Here is a 22,011-nt window from a genome sequence, read left to right as displayed (position 1 = left end):
TGTTCTGTTGGTAATTGACCAATTGAATGTCCATATTTCGAGGCGTCTTTCATCTCGTCTATTTATTTGATCTCATTGATGTTGATCAGCTCATCGCACATCACAAATAGTGGGATATTGTTCTCTCTTAGTGAATCTACTGCACAAGTTCATTCAAACGGAAGTGGAAAAGTTTCAGGATAAGCAATTAAGTCGATTTTAAACACAGTTAATAAAGGGTTGCATGATTAATCAACAATGCCGCTGCATCGTTATACGCACGCAGTGCTATGCAGAATCCCTAATTCCATTCAAACGAAGGGCGAGGTCATGCTTGATGAAGCTAGAGATCAACACGCAGAATTAGCACAGCTATTACGTGATTTCGACATCGATTTTGTGGAAATGCCGGCAGATGAAGACTCACCGGATTGTGCTTTTGTTGAAGATATTGCTGTTGTTTGCAATGGGGTTGCACTAATTGCAAGACCCAGTGACCCAAGCAGAATCAAAGAGGTTTGTATTTTTCATCAGTTATACATTTAAAAAATGTTTGCTTCTATCCAACAGGTTTATATTATTACTATCAATCATTTTATTGACAGATTGAGACTATCAGAGCAGTGTTGAAGAAAGAATTGGAAATTCCTCTCGTTGAAATCGCAGATAAAAATGCCAGGCTTGACGGTGGTGATGTTCTCTTCACAGGTTTGATCCCTATTAGAGGATACAGGGCTTTAATATTTTTTCCCAAAGTCATTACGATTTTCATTCTGCAGGTCGGGAATTTTTCGTTGGACTGTCTGAATTTACAAACGAGGCCGGAGCCCGGGCAGTAGCCGCTGCTTTTCCGGAGTACCCGTGCGTTCCCATAAAAGTAAGAGCAAGAATTTCATACTTCCGCTATTATACAGAGGAAGGTGTGATTGAGCTAGTTGACGTTCCCCAATTTCAATTGAATAAAAGGTGGATTAGACATGAAGTAGGGGACATTACAATTCTTCAGAGGATGGATTTTTTTTTATCGACGAAACTCAACTTCGGTCTAGCACAAATTTTATAATAATCATTTTTTAAAAAACTCTATTATTCCCTTTTGATTTATTTTCTCATTGTGCTTAATCTCACCTGCTAAATACTGACAAACAAAGTAGGTAATTATTGTAACTAATTGACTGAGTTAATTAAAAATAAATAAATGGCATGAAATTCTTGCTACCAGGTCGCCGAGAAAAAGCGTCTCAAGGGTTTAGTCACGATGGCTGGGCCTGACGTAATGTGTGTGGGCGCTGGAAAAGATTCTCGAGAGGCATTGAAGGTAATTATGCAATTCTCAACTACATCTCAATATCCAATATCCGACAGTGAGCCAAAGAATGCATAGGAAAATCACGATGTGTTCCATTTTTTTTTCATGTCACTCCAGAGAATCGAAAGGGAAGCAACGTACACTTATCAAACCCTAACGGTTCCTGAAGACTCTGCTGCCAATGTCATTTACTTGAATGGCACCCTAATTCATCGACATGAAGACGAAATTCCAGCATCGAGCAAAGTGTTCGCCGAAAAAGTTGAATTCCCAACGAAATCACTTCGGATGTCGGAGCTTGCGAAGTTCAGCTTGGGTTTGTCGTCGTGCTGCCTCTTGGTACGTAAACCGAAACATATTCGCAGTCTTTAAGAAGCAGGAACCTAAAAATCCCGCAGGATCTTGATTGTTTGATTGTCACATAAGCTAGCGACTAATTTTCTTGCCTATCAGTTTCATGTCCAAGAAAATAAAAAATTCTTGGATGTGAAATACAAGTGATAAATTATTCGATCCAGTCTACTGACGAATAAACAATAAATATCGCGGAACTCAAGGTAATATTAGAAAGTGGGGCAAAATGAAGCAGTCAAAGTACGAATGATCGACGAGGTTCAAGAAGAGAATTTTTTTTTCAATGATTTCATGCGGAAAAAACTATGAAGTTGATAAACAAAAATCAACAAATACAAAAAGTTTCTAACTTGAATGTTCTCATTTCCCCACTTTCTCCCGCGCGAAATCAATTTTCGCGAACCTTTGATTCAAAGTCTGCATATCCTTGGTTTGAGAACATTTTCATTCGTGCAGATATGAAAGCAACTTGTACTGGAGGCGATCTATCGAATATGATTGAATATTATGCGTATCAAGTTTCCTGGTTTCTTTACATTCGATTATAGTATCTTAGAGTTTTAATATATTTGATATTGATTACCATCGATGAGAGAAGTATATGCATGAGAGAGTAATATATTGAAAAACTATAGATTATGCAAGAAATTCTACATTTACCGAAATGAATTCCTCATCGTCTCGATATGGGGGTTCAATATGATAGCAACACTTGCCAAAACATTTCCAGTGATTAATTACACAGATGATAATCAAGGAGGTATTCCGAGGATCAGTGAAAAAATGCAGCTCCAAATAGAGATTGTTTTGCAAATTTCAATTGAAGGGACTCAACCAATCTTATTAACTTCCTAATTTTGTTAGAGAGCAAAATTGAATTAAAATTTTCGGAATACCTCAGATAACTTTTTATAATGTTTCCTGGCAGCCTTTATAACATTTACTTCAGGTTTATTATTTAACAGCGTATTTCGGTACATTTTTTTAGTATTAAGTGCTTTTTCACAGTATTCAATTGTTGCAAGCACACGGAGAGCAAAAATAGACTCCAAGACAACCTTTACATTACGTCAAATCGAATTTTATCCAATTTTGTAAAGTTCAATGAGAGATTCTATTCAATAGAAATCTCGTGAAGAAAAAACTTTCAACCTTTCAGTGGATTCCCATGTGGATTATGTATTTCCAAAGAATATTTCTAAAGATTATATTACAAATTTTGCTATTAGGAAATACCTGTCACATTTGGAATCAGGGCACGCATTTACCATAAAAAAGCTAAATGTGTTCTTCATTGCAACCCTACGTTCCTCTTGCTGTACAGCACAATTGACGAAAGTAACGAGAAAAAAATTTCAAAATGAATAATACGAATCGTTACACTTTCAATAGTTACAAGAATGTATAACTAGTCTATGAACGTTTTCTAATTATCAATAGATTTTTAGAAACTATATGAAGAGAATAAATGTTTCAATGCCATACTACTGTCACGCAGACCCATTCTGTTTTTATTGATATACACATTGAAATAAATCTGTATTGAAAATTATGAGTACAAAATATCACCTGGTTTTATTACATCCTAAATGGTGAAACAACTCGCCGCTGCTTTGGCATTAATTTTGCTCAATATTGCTCTCATGATTCCAGCAGAGGCCATATCAAAGGATCTGGGGAACTCAATACCCTGATCCCTCGAAAAAATTTCGTGCAGGATCTGTTCCCATTTTACGGGTCTGTATATCTGCTTCGGCAACTGTTTCCTGATGTCTTCAGCGTCGTAGTAAGGTTTGCCCGTGACATTTGAGAAAGTTTTGACTCGCGGTTTTTCAATATCTACCTTATCGAGTGCTTTACGGAAAGACTTCAGCGCTGGCTTCATCAATTCTGTATGAAATGCCCCGGATAAAGGTAATTTCCGCAAATGTCTGAACCCCAACTTCACGGAGTTTTGCTCTATGTACTCCAGAGCTTGTTGATGTCCAGCTAAAATTTTTGTCTGCGGATGGAGGTAAATGGCAATACTGGAAAAATATGAAACATTATTTCCATTTACTGATCTAATGCTGAGCTTACGACTATGGTAAGAAACTAGCAAATTATTTAAACCGTCGAAAAGGAAATATATACTTGGTGACCAGTTGTAGAATAAAATTCTTTCACTCACCTACAGACCGGCTCAGACACCCCAATATTCATGGCATAACTTTTAGCTTCTTCGCAAGCTTCTGCTATGTTGCTACCAGCCTTGCAGTAAAGAGAAAGCATCCCCTGAGGTGCTGCATCGGAAGCAGCTTGCATAGCTGCACCCCTGACCGCAGCAAGCCTCAAGCCATCCTCCATGCTGATACATCCCGAGAATACAAGTGCAGCAAGTTCTCCAACACTATAACCTGCCACAGCTCTGCAATTGTTAACAGCTCGGGGTCTTTCCTCCCAGAGTCTTTCTATTGCTGCGAGTGACAGGGCAAGGGTCGCTGTCTGATTGAATTCACTTCTATTGAGTTTTTCTTTCGGCCCCTTCTGGAGGAGTTTTAATACGTCATAAGAGAGAACCTCGTTAGCAATTTCAAAAATCTCTTTAACTCTGGGGAACCGTAAATACTCGGTTACATGTCCAACTTTAATTGTTCCTTGCCCGGGGAACATTACTATTGATGCCTCGGTAGGATCCTGACGAATTCTCTCCTCTTGACCTGGAATCGCTGCAGTCTGAGGATATGGAGATGTCTGCCAAGACGGGTCTCCCATTTCGTTGAAGCTGGCAGCATCGTTCAGAAGCTCTGTTACTTTTGCTTCCGATTCTGACGGCTTCTGGGATTCCTCTAGATTTTCCGTCGCATATCGGCGAAGAAGTACGTATCTACTCCAACCTATCTTCTGCGGCAGAGAACTTACTTCGGCTCCTCGTCTTAACAATGTTCTGAGCAACATTTTTGTCACAAATAATTCACTGAATACACTCAAGTGTTTACAACAATTGGATCATCGCTTACGAATGTTTGTTTGACAAATTCCACTGGGCAAGAAATTTACTTTTCAATGTCTCAAAAATTCCACCCGGCACGTGAGGTTACATACACATCACTATCGTGAGTATGCGACTTATTACTGATCTGTACGTTGATTGGCTAACTCTATCAATTCTTCCCGCCCCCGAAGTCGTATGTATGTAGCTGACAGATGATTTCTTTTTGCAAAATCAATTAATTCTTTGTTTGTACTATGTTTGTCCTCGTTTGTGCTGCACTTAAAATCTTTCGTTAGAATTTCATATATTTTTAAATGGATAATCTAAGTAGTGACCTCTGTGTGTCTCAGGCGGAATACGTAGGCTAGCTATTACATGCGAATCGCACCCTAAGGCCATCGGCGACGGAATTCGATCATTGGAAACGCGGTCGGTAGTTGAAATAAAACTTTCAAACATGGCGGATGTTTTGTTTGTGTGAGAGGATGGTTATACGTTGTGCAAAATGTTTAGAGTCAATCGTTTTGTTGTTCTTCGTTTGATTTTTACCAATTAAGTGGGAGTATTGAGTGAGAAGATGAATATTAATCAACATCATACAAAGTGAATCGACAGACGTGAAAAATGAATGCAACGAGTCTTTATGTGTCTACGTGTCGCCTGGTATTGCAAGCCGATTCGGAGGATCCAAATTCTTGGACCGATTTATACAGGCTCGTACCATATCTGCGCCAGAGTTTGAGTTGCACAGTGTGCTCTAATCTTCTTATAGAGCCGCTCACACCAACCGAAACCAATTGTCAACATCACGTGTGTCGTTGTTGCCGTGGTGGACGTAAAAAATTAAAGCCATCCTGCGGTTGGTGCAAAGATTATGACAAATATGTGGAGAATGTGCAGTTGAGGATACTGTTACAGTGTTATAAAAAACTCTGTGAGTATCTCACGAGTACAAGTATTTACAGAAATCTTATTCTTTCTGTGTCGTCCAATGTAACGAGCAATGGGGCATCTAGTGTGGGTGCTGGTAGTCTCATGGAACTCATTCAGGAGGGCACTGGTTTCAAGGATGAGTTTAAAAGCAATGCTGGATTATCAAAATCCGCTTATAGCATACTCCCTTGTGTTTATACGAGTACCACATCGACACAGACTCAAGGAAATACCATTCAAGCCTCTAGCGAAACACTTCCACAAAACGTACCTGGTAAATATCATCTTCAATAATTTTATCACGACTACGATAATCTATCAGCACTCGATAGATTATTTCTCATTACACTCGTGACAAATTAATGACCATTATCATAATTAGATTTTAATTGTCATTCCCCTCAATTGTTTTTCTTACTGGAAATATTTAACTGGGGTATTTTTATTGCAACATTATTTATTTCACCAGAATCACCTGCAATTAGAACTGTCTCCAATGGCTCCTCAATATATTCTGTGATGTATGCTGGCTCTGGTAATAAGATAACGATAAAAAGAAAAGCTGCAGCTGTGGAAGACACTGATGTTATACAGCAGGATGACGGAACAACGCGGACTAATGTAGGAGGGGTAAAATGCATTCCATCTTCACATCTTTCATACGGAACTACTCCTCCGAAAAAGTCTTCGAAGGGCAGCAAAGTAATTTCATCCCCACAAAACAGTCTTTCAAATTAATTTTGCATCCCTATTAATATTATTTTAACCACCGTGTCACATATCTCAAAAGTTGAACATGACTAATGCCCTTTTTACTGTCAAAATATTTCACGTGACACGGATGCATGCACACCAAGCTTTTACATGTATCGTATTAACACTGTTGCATCGATTCATTATTAATTATTTTGTTACGCAGTCTACGGCGGGCTTTAAAAAGCCACGATCTAGTTCAACGAGAAGTAAGAGGAAAGGTTGCCGCTGTGGTAATGCAACAGCAATACCTGGGAAATTGACGTGTTGTGGACAAAGGTGTCCGTGTTACGTTGAAAGTAAACCCTGCATAGAGTGTAGATGCAGAGGATGTAGAAATCCACACACTGCTGATGGACTCAAGGTATGTCACGCTATAGATTCAATACAATGTATAACAAATATATAAAATTGCATGAAAATATTTTGAACAATATCTTGAATATTTAAGTTCATGTAATTGTCATTTTTGTTATCCACAGAATCAATTCCTGGGCAAATTCTGAATATGAATGAATCTGTTACTCTTTTTATGTGAAATTCCTTTCTCTGTTTTACAGATCCGGCCTCACATCCCAGAACTCCACAATCTCCAATTGCAACTATCAACACCTCTTGACTGTGACACCTTAACCGCAGATCCTTTGAGCTCAGTGCAACATCTCTCCACCTCACCAACAACAATTCAAGTACTAAACGTTTATTCCACTCCTCGATTAGACATTGACAATGTCCCCCAGAATCTTCCAGCAGCATTGTTAGTCGGTGAAGATGCAATGGTAAGTACCGAGAGTGAGGCGGAAGACAGTGATATACAAATTGACGTGTGACAACGCAATTGATAACGCCTCTCAGCGTTTATCTGATTTCATCAAGTTATATCGAATTGGTGTTACTACGATGGTTATTACGAGTAGCGTTTGAAAGTTATTTACCTCGCGATAATTTTTTTGGAGCGTAAAATTTGTATAAAGTGTAAAAGTCTGTAATCATAGGAACTGTGTGATTAGATAGTTTTTTAAGTAGAACCATTGTAAGAATTACAGATTTTTTGTACAATTCTATCTAATGCCGAAAGCTCTACTTCAATATGATTCTTTCAATCACTGCGATTGATTGTAAGAGAAATCTCGACACCCAATGAAAACAGCAAGTATATAACTTATAAAAAATTCGTGAACGAAGTCAATGGATTCGTTCACGTTTGATTTTAAATGCCCACTTCATATTCATCTGTAAAAATTCATCCATAATAAGTTGAAGCACGAAGAAACCGATAACACCGTCGACTGAATTTGTCATATACAAATTTTCATTGATGATGATCATTGAATAAACATGACTTCTGATGATCAGAAAGTCAGAATTTGATCAGATTTGATGGAATTAATAGTTCGGATTTTCTATTTAATTCATCAGTAACGAGATAATCCCAGTGATCCATTTATCCTTTTTTTCTTCTCTCTCATCACATGATTGATGAGATAGTTTTGTATAGGGAGCACCGATTTTTCAGAATCACTGTTGTGCACTAAACTATAATTCCAGTATGTAAATTACAACCGTAAAAGTTGACAGAATATCTAGATTTTTTTTAAGAATGAAATCAATTTTTAAATACAATTACGTGGATCGTTGTGTAGTCTACCTATTAGGTACTTAGAAATTGTACATTTATTATGATTGTTAATTGGCATCGACAAGGCTCGAATTCCAAGATTTATTGTCTTTTCATTAAGGAAATTGGAATATTGGTAAAGAAACATTAAGCAAAGAAAATCTAGTACAAAATTTTGAATTTATATAAATTATAATTTGAAAGGTTTCAATCATACACGTGTCAAATGGCCTTGAATATTCATGAATGAATAGTTTTCACAGATGTGGTGGAGCGCACTTTATTTACCAGAGTAACACTTCGTATCAGTAATAAGTAATTACGTTACATAACTACAGAAAAATGGAAAAAAACTGGATGAGAGGGTTATTAATGTGATTGAAATTAACTGGCGTAGTAGTTTTTGTTCATCATGTATCCCCGTAGGTACATGCGCGATGTCATCAAATGGACGAGGAGAATAAACATATTTTTTACTTACCACATGTTTATTCATTTAAATTGGTTAAAATAGTCTAAAGAAAATAATGAATGATGCGGAAGATTGTGAGGGATTGAGGCATAGACCTGACAACTGTTCATTTACTTGAACGTTGCTCACACATCTCGAGGGTAGGAATATGTAGCGATAAAGGGGGGGGGGTGTGGGAATGACTCACAAGAATCCCTTGAAGATGCTTCAAGAATCTTCTATCGGGTGAGGTACTGGCGAGCCTATTATTTTAAATCATTACCCAAATATCAGGTTTCATTTTTATTCGTCAATTGTTCTGATGCTCCTCGAATCAGTCATTTTCATAAAAATAATCCAAGAAAATTTTTAATCCATTTCCATGAGGTTTACATCTCTTAAACAATGATGTGGTGTTCCGTTTCAAAAATTGTGATTGGTATTAGTATTTCAAAATTGTTTACAAAATTTATATTTCGCGAGTTAAAGGTCGCAGGATCATGTAATCGATCCAATGTCCATGATATTTTAGAAGCAATTGATCAGGACAATTGCACACGTTTTACTCAAGGAAAACTCATCGTCGACGAAATGGTTTTAAAAATCATGATTCCGACAAATCAAATCTACTTAATAGAAACAGCGATTGGAGTTCTTCAGGAGCTTGTGTCCCTCGCATCTACCAATCTTGCGTAATTGTTGAAGTTGAACCTCTTCGCGTGTTGTTTTAAAACACCGTAGATCGTTTTAGGGAAGGGGGCACCGTACGAGTTCTCTGATGAATTTCATCGAACTTGTTAAATACAATTAAAAGGTTAAGTGAATTGATGGTGACATTGCACAATTGTGCATCGTGCATTTGAAAATAATGGAAAAGATTTTTTCTTTGTTACCGACCTTGTGAGAAAGATGTTTCACTTCAGCAAAACGTATATCCATCTTACCCAGGTTATTGTTAGTTTTTTTTTTTAGAAAATATGAATGATATTATTATTGAATCACATTTCAAAATGGCCTGTATGCCTTAGAATGACGCGTTGGTATACTTCCACTGATGTGCTTTGCCCAGTGATCCCAGCCAATAGTTTTCGTAATTTCAACGAATTTCTCGTCAATATCCCTGAGTGGTTTGTCTTCGTAAAAACGTAATAAGAGTTTCAGATAACGTCCATAGTGTTTGTTAATGTGCGCGTGCCATAACGACAGGATCAGAACCTTGGAAAATGAAAAAAAAAAAAAATTTGAAACAGGGTTTCGGACAAATTGCCTGAAATCGTCACGTTGAAATGATGAAATGAAAAATACCTTGTTATCTGTGGCTTCAGCGTATTTCTGTACATCATTCCAAATTTGCGTTACGGTTGACAGATGCATGGCAGCTTCAGTCTCACCCCTCTTACGCGTATGAATATATAATCTTGAATAAGCACAGCCTTTTTTCACTAATGCCTCGATCAACAAACTCTTTTGTTTATCCATCGTTGATTTGATTTTCAAAGCATCGGGCCTCTGATCGTGTTTCATACCATAGAATGCCAATAACTTTTCTTGATCGATTGCAGAAATAACTTTGTCAGCAACATCGATTATTTGATCGGAAAAACTTATAGCACTTTCGCTTAGATCATCGTGGGGAAGTATTCGTCTAGCTTCTGGAGAGTCTAGGGACGTCAACATGGCAGTGTGGACAGGTAAATGCTCAGGATAAGTAGTTCGGAGCTCGTTGTACAGAGCCGTTGCATGTTCTGTCGCCTCTGAAAAATGATGAAAAATATTGAAGTTCGGGAGCCGAATAATTCCTGAGGAATTTCTGAAATACTGCAAAGCAACAGATGTAATCAGGGAGATTAGAGCACTCAGCTAGTCACAGTATAGAATTGCAATCAACGAATAGACTTACTGATCGATGGAGCTGGGGAAAATAAAAATAAAGCGTGAATGAAATAAGCTGCACACAATTTTTTTTATATATAAAGGGCTTTGGTAATTCAGTCAAACGGTTCACAGCAAGTTTTCACTTGACTGAATTTACAAAAGCGAAAAGGGATGGAATGTAAAGATTTACCTAATTTTGCCAGCCATGTGCACTTCATATCTCTCAGTGTATCCTGATACTCTTCCCATTTGCTGACCTTTTCGTCGTCTGACTTCACCGCTTGTGGTACCTTTTTAGCTGGCTCAGATAGAACGTATTTGAAGGTGTAACAATCAATTTTTTTCCGCGCCTCGTCTTTGCAAAAGGTCACTGAGCCCTGTAGATAGGTTCCCAGTGTTGCGCCCTTTGATACTCTTAATAGTAGAAAAAAATATATCGATTAGTATCGGTTCTTGCAGATATTAAATGTCAGTAGGAAAATCTCTTTTTAATTCATGGATATTCAGCAAAAGTTCAGATTTTTGAGCGAGCCCAACGAATCGCATTTCACTACTCACTAATGGATTAACATCATTCAGAAACTATGAGCGCAACATGAACGAAGCCATGCATTTGGAGAAAATGTAGCAACTTAAATGTCCAAGGAAGGTATTCATTGACATGGACGAATCATTTGCAAAAGCCAGTGTAGTTTGAACATTTGCGAAGCTTAAATGCAACCAATCAAGTGTAGCTTAAACCGACTCACTTGCATTCTGAGCTGCTTCGCATTGAATAATGAACCCAAACAAAATATTTCAATTAAAACATGATATCGCGATGTACAAAAAAATAATTCCATCTAATTGGGTAGCGAAGTGCCAAAACATCTAAATTACTCCTAAGTATTGTTGATTTTTCTTAAGAAAAAAAAATATTTTCGACGCACAACATCTCTTGATATTTGAAAATGATTTTTTTTTTCAATCAAGTTTCATCACTTCACTACTGAATTTGAAATATTTAAAAATACTAGTAGAAAAATTATACTCACTTATGTTCATTATTCATCGGTGCAATATAGACCGGAAGAATATGCCCTGGGGGTACAGTAGCGGCGACCATTTTCTTCCCCGAAATTATCGCCTGTGAGTGATTAGCGTAAACATCCAAATTAATGATATTTCCCAACTTCTGATTCAACAGAATCGCCATGTCCAGAAGTTTTTCCAATAACTCCTTCTTCTCATGACGGACATGCATTTTCAGGGTGTAATCTCCCTTCTCCAGCTTCTTAATAGTGTACTTCCACGGAAAAGCATCTCCACAGTGCAAAAGCTGTTTATTAGTGTCATAAAGCATCCACAGCTGGCTTTCATATTCGCTCTCGTAAAGGAGATCACTGAGGAAAGCAGCATTGGGTGTAACTTCAGTTGCCTTAGCGATGTGGAATGTATACGTCAACTGTAGCTCGTAAATTTGACGCGCCGGTGGAATAATATCCCTCTCCCCCAAGGGCACTATTTTTGAGTCAAAAGGCCGTAGCACCTGAACCAGTGATTTCAACGTTACGCTCGGTACAATTTCCTCGTTCCTGAGGGAACTACGAAGCTCCATTCGATGAATTCCATCGCCCGATTGCATTGTAACATTCCCATCGATAACATGTATTCCATGAAATTCAATCGAATAATCAATACAAATTTCCCCAAGGTTGGCCCAATATTTCGCAACAACAACTTCGAGAATCAACCCCCCTTGAACCGCAAAACCTTGAACAGTTTCAGACTGTGAGGTAATATTTATCATTTTATTAATCTGGAGAGTTCGAGATGCCATTCGTGGCTTTAACTGTACAGCCTGTATTGCAAACCTCCCAGTTTTTTCTTTATCATGGCTCTTGAGCTTGATAACAGCCCACGTTGCGTCCTCGGGTACCAGAATAAAGTGGCGAGTGATGGTATTAGGCCTGAACAAAATATGATTGTAATGCAAATCCGGTAGATTCATTGTCTTTGAAATCACCAGGGGTTGCACAACTGTAACGGGAATAGTAAATACCGGTCCTTTTTCAACATTGGTAACATCGTAGGCCCGAATATTAGTGGCATGTACACCGTCATTCAGTTTGGCAGCATCAATTCTGACCGTAAAAGCTCGAGACATGTGCATCAATTCAAAGTGCGACGGGAATTGCACCCATGATGCATCGCAGACTAGCGAAAGTCGGAGATTGAAATTAATTTTTCGCGATGCATCGACATTCTCAGTGTCAAGGAAAATAGGCTCAACAGTTACCGCACAATCCTTGGGTCTATCAATAACACCTGTTCTGAGATGAATACCCTTTGAATTATTGCTACCACAGTTTATGGAAAATCTGACGTCTCTCTCGATTGCCTGACAATTCGCCACGAGATTCTCAAAAGCCCGCTCCACCTGGAGTAGACCAGATCCCTGGGCAAATGAGTCTAGTGTATCTATATATTGGGCGGAATTTTCGAGGGCTCGTTTGATGCTGAAAGGTGAGAAAGGACACCCTTTGTCACGCAAGCCACAGATAAGAAGGGCAATTGCTCCAGCGACGTGTGGACTCGCCATACTGGTACCATTCATAAGTTGACTCTGACGAAGTGTGAAATTTGGAACACTTGTTATTGCTCCACCAGGTGCACAAACAGTCACTCCAGTACCACCGTCTATCATCGGCCCTCGTGAGGACCACGTGTATGGCATACCTGGCATTTTTTCACGAAGAGAATATTCCGCGACCATCATATCTGGGGATACGTATGCACCGACGCTTATTATGTTCATGGTATTGATGTCTGGAGGTGTGCCGATTGTGCATAAAGCTGGGCCAAAGTTTCCTGCTGCTGCCACCCAAGTCACTCCGTATTTATCGACAACTTCGTTCATCAACTCGATGATCCTTCCTGTGTTGGACCAGTGGGATTGTTCACCATAGCTCATGTTTATTACGTCCACTTTTTTGTTGTTCTTCATTATCCAAACCATTGCACGAACGAGACCAGTTCCAGTCTCCATAGGGTCGATGCGATTATCGCCGATTGTCAACGAGATTATTTGAGCCCCGGGGGCAATGCCGTTCAGTTCTTTATTCTCGGGAAAGTTGGCCGCTGCTATTGACGCCACGTGCGTCCCGTGACTTGCTAATAAGATGGTCAATCATTATGTTATTGGAATTTTCCATATATATATATATATATATAGTCGAAATCAAGAAGGATTTCCTCGTTAATTAGATCGGGAAGTATTTGCTATAAATTGATTTAAATTCTATGAGGTACCGGACTATTAGTTATTTTCCAAATTTCATACGTGTTCATATTGCAGAAGGATGTAATTTAGTGTCACTAAAAAATTTTAATTACTCAAGTTAATTGAAATTCTACAAGACTTCGAAAAGAAAACAATTCCGTGCTGGATGATTTACCTATCGACGTTTAACAACTTTCTTACGCTTCAGTCACTGTACAACGATATCAATGAGTCGATGTAATTGAATAATAAAAATATTCATTAATCGTTCTTACCGCATACTCCAACAATTTCAAGAACGTTTCCATTGTTATGAATATTCACAGATATATTCAGCTGATCCTGCTGAGTCAGAGGAGCATACTCCTGCGTGAGAGAGTATTCCCCCAGATGAATACCATTTTCAAGGTTTCCCTCCTCAGACGTATCAATGCACGCTCTGTTTATGCAAATATCTTTCAGTAAATAATTTTTCTAACTTTTCCCAGTCTTGGGAGTCAATCCACCGCAATTATTTACCTCCAACTGTCGCCATCGTGGTAGACAACGCAGTCGTAAGTAGGTCCCGCATCGTGATACTTCTTCTCCCCATTTTGAAGCACCTCAAGCCGAGCCTCCAATTCCTCTCTGGTCAATTTATCCTGGACACTCGTTGGATTAGGATTTTTCGCGTCAAATTCCTGTAGGAAAAAAAAATTCTTTTCAGGTGCACCACAAGAAATTCGATGAGTCCATCATCGATAACGCCTGAACAATTACATAATAGTTGAATTCTCAATCACTCAATGAATCAAACATTGCCAATTACAAATATAGCGTGGCGTTGAAGCGATAAAAATACACAATGTCCTAATTAACAAGACGTTAGTGTCAACGGCCCCACAACAACCCTATCTTTGGATGACTTGGTTTCAAATTCTACTTTTTTAAATCACTGATCCTCACTTTTGTATCAAAAAAAATTTAGTCGAGAAACAGGAATTACTGAGAACCTGGAGCTTTCGAGCGGCTTCCGCAACTGCTGCTTTCTGTCCATCGTCCCAATATTTTTTCTTCCGTTCCGCTATTATTTTTTCACGCAACTTTGCTGGATAAAGGGGAAAAGCTTCTTTGACACCGACATGGTAATCACCAGATGGATTTTTCCAGTTGAATGGCAGCTAAAAGGAAAGTTGAAAACCATTAAAGTTGCAATTTAGATGTTGAATAATGATGGAGCAGTCGTTTGAGATTACAAGTTGAATAATATCATTGATTAGAATAGTCAAGAAAAAATAATAATAATTACTTTGAGTTTGCGACCGGTGAGTCCAATAATGTATCCCTCTTCTGAATGTACAACTGTGCTAGTGTCCACGTCTCCATTTCCACTGCAGTCAAATCGGGCTATAATCTTTGGTTTTCCATCACTAGTCACCTAAATGTACCAAAACCAAGAAAATATTAAAAATAGAAATGAAATGCACAAAACAATGAGCGATATCATGATTCCTTCAACTATAATTCAAAAGTGAAAATTATTTAAATGAATTAATATTATCGTATGTAAACAAATAGTGAATAACAAAGCATAAAACATCCATTGTCCAAATATATTCACCTGCAATCCAGGAGCACCAGGGTCGACTCCAGAATCGAAGATAGCAATAACGGTACCTCTACCATCGTACTCGGGATATTTAATCAGATACTGGTTAACTCCAGTTTCTTTCTTCGGTAATAGTCCCCAGACGGGAAAATTACAGTCAACGACGTCCCCCATAATATGAATTCAAAAATTGTCAATTTTTATTGTATCGTCCTGTCCAGAAGTGGCCTCTGTCGCGCACCGTGATGGTAGAAAATCGTTATAAACGCTATCTTAGTGGTGTTTCAGCCTTATATATATGAACATAGGGTCGAAGTGAAGCTGAAGATGAAGCTGACAGTTCGGAAATCTACCTGCAGAGAGTCACGGGCAAGAAGGATAGGCTAAAGTAGAGGCGCAGATGTCAGGCGTCAGGCAATCCCACGCTAAGGCTGGGTATGAACCTCGACGATGGGAGGCGCCATTGTCGATTCTGGCGGCTGCGAGGGAGACGACTTCCACTTTCCTCAGGAATTTTAATTCTTCTTTACTGAAATTACGGAATAAAACTGGGCTCAATCGAGATAAATCTAATTTTTCTCCGAACAGCATTAGCTTCATTCTTCAATCCTTCATTAGGATCGGGGAGACCATTCTTTAATGAACAGAAGAATTTTCGAGTGTCTCACGCAGCCGTCAGGATCAATTTCAAGGGTCTGCCTGTACCGATAATATACCGACTCGGCATTTTGTAAACGCGTATCTGAATTACTGGAACCGGTTAAGAACAATGTGCGAGTAAATCAACTGTCATGCAAATACTTGTTCATCTGGACAGTTTGGAATTGATCATTTGTTCTTTCACTGGATCAGTAATATTTATACCGACTAAGAATGTTTATGAAAAAGTCGTGATTGGACAGTCCTCCAAATTTCCGGGAGAAAAGATTTTGCTTTTGAAGGACAATTTCAGTCATTTGTATACAATTAGCGAATTTAGTTTGACTAAAAAATTGTGAAATTTTTATATTTCTGATTTTTTGACATAATATTCAGCATGGCATTGAGCTGACTGGAGAATGAATGGGTAATTCCCCGATATGTTGTCTTAGGCTGTCTTTAATTGAACGATATTTACACTCTTCAGTGGTTTCCTCATAAAACCGTGAAGTCAAATTGCGTAATTTCGTGTCTAGTGGGACTGTCACGTGCCAAAAAATTCTAATAGTGTATTCCAACCGTCTCCAATATGTGGACGGGCTGAGTTTTAACCTCATGAACATTGTAACGAATGAAATGTTATGAATAAATCGTACACCGATTGATTCAGTGAAGTGTTTACACAGGACACGGTAATCAAAGTCTTCACTCGATCAACGTGAGGATGTCTTTGATCATCCTTCAGGGATCTGAGGAATATTTATGTTTTTTTCGTGTTCGGGAAAATATGAGGGATTTACTCAAGTCACGGAGATGATTGCTGAACTTACAGTTTATGATTCGCACACGACGTACCATGCAAGTATCGTAATCGGTCTGCGTTAGTGAGGTTATGTTTTTCTAGGTGGTTTCATGCAGGTCAAACTAGTCTCACCTAGTGAAAAGAAATAAATTAGGTGTAATATGGTATGACGAGAAGGTGATTTCAAACATAGATCGGAGTCATGTAAGGCAGTTATGATGCTGGTCTCACAGCGAAAGGTGAAGCAGATTGGATTCTTTACCCTCTGTGTTTTACTGAGTGAGTTGACAATTTTAATTGGTTTTGGCGAAAAACCTACATTATTACTTTAGAAACAATTCTTTTCTAGTTATGATAGAAAATTTTTCTTATCTCATTGTTAAGACAATTGGTCAGAATATTTTTAAAAAGTCTGGTATAATATTTACTAAATTTTACGAAGTTCATTGTACCATTGGTGAAAATAAGTCTGACTCTATTTTTAATGTAATTTTTCGTCTAGTCATTGTCTATTTGAATTTGCTAATTTATTACATATAATCGTGTTGATTCTATACCCTCTCTGAACCTCTTTAAATCGTCCCTTCAGGGATAGCTTTATAGCTCCACCTATAAGCCAGCTGCTACCTGCTTCCTATGACCTATTTTCAAAATTCCCAAGGACTAAAAAAATTGAGGATGTTATGAATATTTGGGAATATTCTATATTAAATTGATGCAATTATAGCTTCGAATAAAGACTCATTGAACAGTCATTACGTTCAACTTAAAAATAATTCGATAGAAATAGTAGTTAATTGGGAAATAGTAGTTAATTTTTCATGGATCTCCTTGAAAGTGACCTTACTGATTGCCTTCAATGCGATGTTTGACATTCATTTAATTATCTACAAATGATGTTCTATATCTACTTTTCATCGAAGGTCTGAGAGGAGAGATAGAACCCACCAAAAACCATTAATTGTGAAGACCAAACGGATATCACATACAATATTTACACTAACATTTAACCAACTTAAATATCTGAACAAATTGCGAATAGAAAATTATTCAAATGAGGGGAATATTAAGGAAAACGTTTGTTAAATAGCAACGCCAAAGGAATGATAAACTTCTCCACATCCGGCATTGTCATAATTTCTACAAAATGAAATGAACATTCATATTTATTCATGCATGGTATACACTGCGGGGAAATCACTAGTATACTCTTCACGGTGGGAAGATTGTCTAGTGTACTCATTTAACGGCCTACATTACCCGAGTAGCGCGCATACACTATCAGTATTTTTTTTATTTCATTTCCGTAACACATGGACAAATGTTTCGTAAAAAAATACGGAACTCACAGTTCACTCGCCGTTTACGGAATCGAATCGAAAGACTTATGAGACTTTTCATTGTCGATGCGCATAAAAAGGACGGACCTATAGGTAATATTTCTTGGGTGATCCAGAACACCTGATTTGAATTTTCTTTCTCGCTAATTAGGGTCTACGGTAAATATTACCTATGAAAACATAAGAGTAATGAAAAGAAAAGTATTTCTTAGGGGTAAAAAATATGGCCATTCGACCGAAGAAACGGTAAACCACCTCAAATCTTCGTTTGTAAGCAACTCATCTCAATAAAATCGAAGGACGTTCTTCACTATTGAACCGTATCCAAGGTTAACAAAGATATTGTTGGGGTTATTTCAGTATTCGGATTCTACCAGACTATTGTAAAATTTGACGCTGTACCACGTCAAAGTCCTCGCAGCAGATTAGTGCCCAACATTGAAGATCGCGCCTCCCAAGAAAGACTAGACAATTACGAGGACTCCTCCATAGTGAAAAATCAAGTTAATGACCTCGAAGAAGCCAAGAGAAGAATACACGAATTAGAAGAGAAATTGCGTACTATAGAGGCGAAGGTTAATGACAGAATACCGAAAAATTTTCCAACAGTAAAATTTCTAAACTACAAAAATCGAAAAAGGATTCTTGTCACTGGTGGAGCTGGGTTTGTTGGCTCGCACTTGGTGGACCGCCTGATGCTTGAAGGACACGAAGTGATAGTAGCGGACAACTTCTTCACAGGAAGAAAGCGCAACGTCGAGCATTGGGTTGGACATGAAAATTTTGAGTTAGTTCATCATGATATCGTCAGACCACTTTATCTAGAAGTCGATGAAATTTATCATTTAGCGAGCCCTGCTAGTCCACCTCACTATATGCTGAACCCAGTGAAGACATTGAAGACTAATACCATTGGGACAATTAACATGCTAGGTATATTTGTACTTCCATTATTACGACAATGCTTATCAAATTCAAATATTATATTTTCCATATTTTCACACCACAGTCCATCCTTGGTCTCATGTTGACTTTGACAAAAGTCTGTACTTGGATAAAAAAGTACTTGAATTTCAAAACTAATTTTCTCTTCGGAGTATCTACTTGTCTTTTGTTATAAAATCACTCCCTTCAGCCATTTCGAATCTTCCTGGTATTGAAATTACTCGAGAAGATGTTCGGAATGATACGAGATCATTATATTGCATCTGTCACCCCATGAAAGAGCTCCTTATGGCAAGGTCTCTATCACTGCGTTTTTGTCTCTTTATCTCTCTCTCCCCCCGCATATCATCCAGAGTTTGTTTACCTCGATGCATGACTGTACAAGCAGTAAAGAAAAATAATGAATCATAGGTCTTGCGAAACGTGTGGCAGCTAGAGTCTTGATCGCTAGTACTTCTGAAGTATATGGAGACCCGATGGAGCATCCACAATCGGAAACTTATTGGGGTCATGTTAATCCTATTGGTACGTGATGAAAATGAAAAAAAAAATGACTAGTAGGAAGCACTGCACAGGAATAAATACTAAAATGATGAATTTGCAGGGCCTCGGGCATGTTATGACGAAGGCAAACGCGTTGCTGAGACTTTAAGTTATTCATACATGCGACAAGAAGGTGTGGAAGTGCGTGTTGCTAGAATTTTTAATACATTTGGCCCGAGAATGCATATGAACGATGGAAGAGTCGTCTCCAATTTTATTTTACAAGCACTTCAGAACGATTCTATCACTATTTATGGTAATGGGAAGCAGACAAGGTCGTTTCAATATGTCTCCGATTTAGTAGATGGGTTGGTGGCATTGATGTCCTCCAATTATACCCAACCGATCAATCTCGGAAATCCAGTCGAGCATACGATTGAAGGTAATTTTAAAGAAGTCGATATTAGTAGGAGACAGTAGATCCAGAATAACCACTTTTGAGTTTTCTTAAAGTGTAAATACTTCATTGCAATGTTGACAACCGGGGTTACTCCCTTTCGATGACAATTTTTATTGACAGAGAAAAATTGTCTTTAGTTCCTTTTACTTCAACCTTTTACTTCAAGTTAATATATTTCTAGAAGAAATTTAGATGCCTGTTGTTAAAACCTTAATTTATTTGTGAACGTCAATGACATTTCAGAATTCGCGACAATCATCAAAGATGCGGTGGGAGGTACCAGCAAAATAGTCGAGTTAGCGGCAGTAGAAGACGATCCCCAGAGAAGGAGACCCGACATAAGTCGAGCAAAGAAGTTCCTCAATTGGGAGCCAAAAGTATCCCTGACTGAAGGTCTCACAAAGACAATAGCCTATTTTGAAAAAGAATTGAAAAAAACAAAACATTCACAAAGGCTCGTGAGAATTCCGTATGTCAATGATCATGACATTGTCGAACAATTGTGATTTATTGGAAAGAATTATAAAACTACGGGAGAACGGGAGAAAAGAGTGCCAAAAGAACAAGTGTTTTAATGACATCATTCCCATGTGTAAGTTTTATGAGTGAAAAGCTTTAGCAATGTATGGTATAATTTTAATTGTACTCACTGTAAATAGTATAACTCGTGAAAAAGATCATATATTATATGCTAAATATGAAAATTGTTCCGGATTTATCTAAAGAGTTGATTAGCGGTAATGGGTGAAGCGCGTGGGCAGTGTGACAGGGCGCGCGTGGTCGTCTCTCTCGGTGAGTATAATCGTGTCATCCGGCATGTTTTTGCCACTAAAATTTTCGAGTTCATCGTCAAATGTATTGACTTAATTTTATGTTGAGCCCAAAATTTTTTGTTCTCTCGAAGATAGAGTGGGATAGCGGAAGATATCTCCACGATTTTTTTTTAATTGAAGCTTGTGAGAATTGGTGGATGATACAGTCCAATAGAAGATTAATTTTTTCATGGAATTTCATACTGCCGTCATAAACCGTAGAAGTGACAGAAATGTCAAAGATCCATTAATACAGCGCAAGACAGTATTTCAATGGCTTTTTAATCATTCGCCTACGTGCACGCCACATCACCCTATCACTGATATTCTATGAGACCTAGCGAGATTCATCAGTCACAAGAGAATCATCTAAAAATTTGTTTTATTTAGCAACTCACTGAGGTATAGATCAACTTTGTGTAATGTCTATTGAATCACCATATCTATTCTTCCTACAATTCCTCTTTCTTCATCTATTGTTCTGCCTTATTTTTTCTCCTCATTTGCATGAAAAATCCATGAGTTTGCACGATCCATAAGGCTGCTGAGGTCAAGAGAAATATCTATAGCCGCTTGACACATTTGCACTATCCCTCCCCCGTTAATGACCCTCAGCTTATCAAAAATTCTCTCAGCTTTCATATTTCTCATTAAATCTAATGTACCACCAAAAAGTTACGTTGGAAATTTCATTAATTTTATTCCGCTCAACGATAAGTCAATTTATACTTTGCGGTTCCATTGTTCCCACGGGCAAATTTTCCCCAGGGTAAAACTCCCATCGATTCCTTATCTGAAGCTAGGAAAGACTCCCCTTCTCTCCATTGACTATACATACGAGGGAAACATTGAAAGTGACACTTATTTTTGGTGAGAATCTAAATGAAAAGATAAATGTTTACGATGAAATAAAAATGTACCTTCATTATTATCTGTCTGGGAATAATTGCAGGTGATGGAGCGAGTGAAAAAGCATTTATTTGTTAAGTCGTCTAGAATGGGCAGATGTTTCCAGCGAGTCTTTTGAACGGTGGAGGTGCGAGAGAGACAGAAGGAAAGGCGCAAGCGGCGCAGTTCTCTGGAAGTTGAGAGTTCAGTTTTCTGTTCCTCGCTCTACTCTGTCTTCAGTTTAGTAGCGACCGCTGGCGAGGTCGCTTTGCAGCGGTCCATTTGCGTTTTCATTTAGCTTTAGCAACTGTGATCTTCTCCAGGTATACAGTAGTGTAGAGCATACAGTGTGGCGCGCTCATTCCACGTGTCTCCATAAATCCAAGACACTTCAGAGGAACGCATTTGGAACTTCACTTGATAGCTACGAATTTTGAGGAGAAAATTATAACTTCAATCAGTGAGACTAAGTTACTTATTCATATGCAGATGTAAGGTAATCATCACCCGCAACTTCACAGGGATTTAATTAATGTGAAAGTGTTT

At 38.2% G+C, this 22,011-nt stretch overlaps 5 protein-coding genes and 1 long non-coding RNA gene across 14 annotated transcripts; 3 read left to right on the top strand and 3 right to left on the bottom strand.

Annotated features, from left to right (window-relative positions):
- Positions 1–33: 33 nt before the first annotated feature.
- On the top strand, positions 34–3,205 carry LOC135162531 (N(G),N(G)-dimethylarginine dimethylaminohydrolase 1). 2 transcript variants are annotated; one of them, XM_064121127.1, is made up of 6 exons: positions 34–495; positions 585–687; positions 759–856; positions 1,202–1,297; positions 1,406–1,627; positions 2,099–3,205. In XM_064121127.1, exons 1-6 carry the CDS (start codon positions 238–240, stop codon positions 2,102–2,104), a joined length of 783 nt encoding a protein of 260 aa, XP_063977197.1. In that variant the 5' UTR covers positions 34–237; the 3' UTR covers positions 2,105–3,205. The 2 variants fall into 2 exon arrangements, with proteins under 2 accessions (XP_063977197.1, XP_063977196.1); XM_064121126.1 differs by having other exon boundaries at positions 39–495; positions 1,406–3,205.
- On the bottom strand, positions 3,128–4,878 carry LOC135162524 (probable malonyl-CoA-acyl carrier protein transacylase, mitochondrial). Its single transcript, XM_064121113.1, has 2 exons — positions 3,813–4,878; positions 3,128–3,669 (listed from the first exon to the last, which is right to left on the bottom strand). The coding sequence occupies exons 1-2, from the start codon at positions 4,577–4,579 to the stop codon at positions 3,228–3,230; spliced, it is 1,209 nt and encodes a 402-aa protein (XP_063977183.1). The 5' UTR covers positions 4,580–4,878; the 3' UTR covers positions 3,128–3,227.
- A 158-nt stretch (positions 4,879–5,036) lies between these two features.
- On the top strand, positions 5,037–8,400 carry LOC135162517 (E3 ubiquitin-protein ligase MSL2). 2 transcript variants are annotated; one of them, XM_064121102.1, is made up of 4 exons: positions 5,037–5,823; positions 6,019–6,179; positions 6,469–6,666; positions 6,863–8,400. In XM_064121102.1, the coding sequence occupies exons 1-4, from the start codon at positions 5,241–5,243 to the stop codon at positions 7,130–7,132; spliced, it is 1,212 nt and encodes a 403-aa protein (XP_063977172.1). In that variant the 5' UTR covers positions 5,037–5,240; the 3' UTR covers positions 7,133–8,400. The 2 variants fall into 2 exon arrangements, with proteins under 2 accessions (XP_063977172.1, XP_063977171.1); XM_064121101.1 differs by having other exon boundaries at positions 6,019–6,251.
- A 261-nt stretch (positions 8,401–8,661) lies between these two features.
- Positions 8,662–15,423, bottom strand: LOC135162494 (tripeptidyl-peptidase 2). Of its 4 annotated transcripts, XR_010298973.1 has the most exons (12): positions 15,109–15,423; positions 14,797–14,925; positions 14,501–14,668; positions 14,028–14,188; positions 13,784–13,947; positions 11,281–13,399; positions 10,996–11,010; positions 10,437–10,660; positions 10,272–10,283; positions 9,677–10,125; positions 9,269–9,586; positions 8,662–9,164 (listed from the first exon to the last, which is right to left on the bottom strand). XR_010298973.1 is itself a non-coding variant. In XM_064121053.1 (11 exons), exons 1-11 carry the CDS (start codon positions 15,268–15,270, stop codon positions 9,377–9,379), a joined length of 3,813 nt encoding a protein of 1,270 aa, XP_063977123.1. In that variant the 5' UTR covers positions 15,271–15,423; the 3' UTR covers positions 8,662–9,376. The 4 variants fall into 4 exon arrangements, 3 of the variants coding, with proteins under 3 accessions (XP_063977123.1, XP_063977124.1, XP_063977125.1); XM_064121053.1 differs by having other exon boundaries at positions 8,662–9,586; XM_064121054.1 differs by lacking the exon at positions 10,272–10,283 and having other exon boundaries at positions 8,662–9,586; positions 15,109–15,421.
- Positions 15,424–15,864: 441 nt separating this feature from the next.
- On the top strand, positions 15,865–20,445 carry LOC135162514 (UDP-glucuronic acid decarboxylase 1). Of its 4 annotated transcripts, none has more exons than XM_064121094.1 (6): positions 15,865–16,162; positions 16,640–16,816; positions 18,238–18,810; positions 19,234–19,347; positions 19,427–19,747; positions 20,009–20,445. In XM_064121094.1, exons 2-6 carry the CDS (start codon positions 16,753–16,755, stop codon positions 20,269–20,271), a joined length of 1,335 nt encoding a protein of 444 aa, XP_063977164.1. In that variant the 5' UTR covers positions 15,865–16,162; positions 16,640–16,752; the 3' UTR covers positions 20,272–20,445. The 4 variants fall into 4 exon arrangements, with proteins under 4 accessions (XP_063977164.1, XP_063977163.1, XP_063977162.1 ...); XM_064121093.1 differs by lacking the exon at positions 15,865–16,162 and adding an exon at positions 16,182–16,427; XM_064121092.1 differs by lacking the exon at positions 15,865–16,162 and having other exon boundaries at positions 16,182–16,816.
- LOC135162546 (uncharacterized) lies at positions 20,048–21,636 on the bottom strand. Its single transcript, XR_010298985.1, has 2 exons — positions 21,498–21,636; positions 20,048–21,405 (listed from the first exon to the last, which is right to left on the bottom strand). It is a non-coding gene; the product is annotated as an uncharacterized LOC135162546 (long non-coding RNA).
- Between the last annotated feature and the right edge of the window lie 375 nt (positions 21,637–22,011).

The sequence above is a fragment of the Diachasmimorpha longicaudata genome, chromosome 5 (assembly GCF_034640455.1).
Source record: "Diachasmimorpha longicaudata isolate KC_UGA_2023 chromosome 5, iyDiaLong2, whole genome shotgun sequence".
NCBI classification, from domain to species: domain Eukaryota; kingdom Metazoa; phylum Arthropoda; class Insecta; order Hymenoptera; family Braconidae; genus Diachasmimorpha; species Diachasmimorpha longicaudata.
The sequence above is the reverse complement of the archived record's forward strand: the minus strand, read 5'-3'. Positions and strand labels throughout refer to the sequence as shown.

What these genes read in the sequence shown, in the direction of transcription:
- LOC135162531 (XM_064121126.1), top strand. Translation starts at nt 238, where the DNA reads ATGCCGCTGCATCGTTATACGCACGCAGTGCTATGCAGAATCCCTAAT. An exon ending in TGGTGATGTTCTCTTCACAG is followed by an intron (nt 688 to 758) that starts GTTTGATCCCTA and finishes TTCATTCTGCAG; the next exon opens with GTCGGGAATTTTTCGTTGGA. An exon ending in ATTCTCGAGAGGCATTGAAG is followed by an intron (nt 1,298 to 1,405) that starts GTAATTATGCAA and finishes ATGTCACTCCAG; the next exon opens with AGAATCGAAAGGGAAGCAAC.
- LOC135162494 (XM_064121053.1), bottom strand. Translation starts at nt 15,270, where the DNA reads ATGGGGGACGTCGTTGACTGTAATTTTCCCGTCTGGGGACTATTACCG. An exon ending in CTGGTGCTCCTGGATTGCAG is followed by an intron (nt 14,926 to 15,108) that starts GTGAATATATTT and finishes TGGTACATTTAG; the next exon opens with GTGACTAGTGATGGAAAACC. An exon ending in CTGAAGCCACAGATAACAAG is followed by an intron (nt 9,587 to 9,676) that starts GTATTTTTCATT and finishes TCATTTTCCAAG; the next exon opens with GTTCTGATCCTGTCGTTATG.
- LOC135162514 (XM_064121091.1), top strand. Translation starts at nt 17,859, where the DNA reads ATGTTTCGTAAAAAAATACGGAACTCACAGTTCACTCGCCGTTTACGG. An exon ending in TAAAAAGGACGGACCTATAG is followed by an intron (nt 17,971 to 18,237) that starts GTAATATTTCTT and finishes GGGTTATTTCAG; the next exon opens with TATTCGGATTCTACCAGACT. An exon ending in TGGGACAATTAACATGCTAG is followed by an intron (nt 18,811 to 19,233) that starts GTATATTTGTAC and finishes AATGAATCATAG; the next exon opens with GTCTTGCGAAACGTGTGGCA.
- LOC135162517 (XM_064121101.1), top strand. Translation starts at nt 5,241, where the DNA reads ATGAATGCAACGAGTCTTTATGTGTCTACGTGTCGCCTGGTATTGCAA. An exon ending in ACTTCCACAAAACGTACCTG is followed by an intron (nt 5,824 to 6,018) that starts GTAAATATCATC and finishes TTATTTCACCAG; the next exon opens with AATCACCTGCAATTAGAACT. An exon ending in ACACTGCTGATGGACTCAAG is followed by an intron (nt 6,667 to 6,862) that starts GTATGTCACGCT and finishes TCTGTTTTACAG; the next exon opens with ATCCGGCCTCACATCCCAGA.
- LOC135162524 (XM_064121113.1), bottom strand. Translation starts at nt 4,579, where the DNA reads ATGTTGCTCAGAACATTGTTAAGACGAGGAGCCGAAGTAAGTTCTCTG. An exon ending in GTGTCTGAGCCGGTCTGTAG is followed by an intron (nt 3,670 to 3,812) that starts GTGAGTGAAAGA and finishes ATATTTTTCCAG; the next exon opens with TATTGCCATTTACCTCCATC.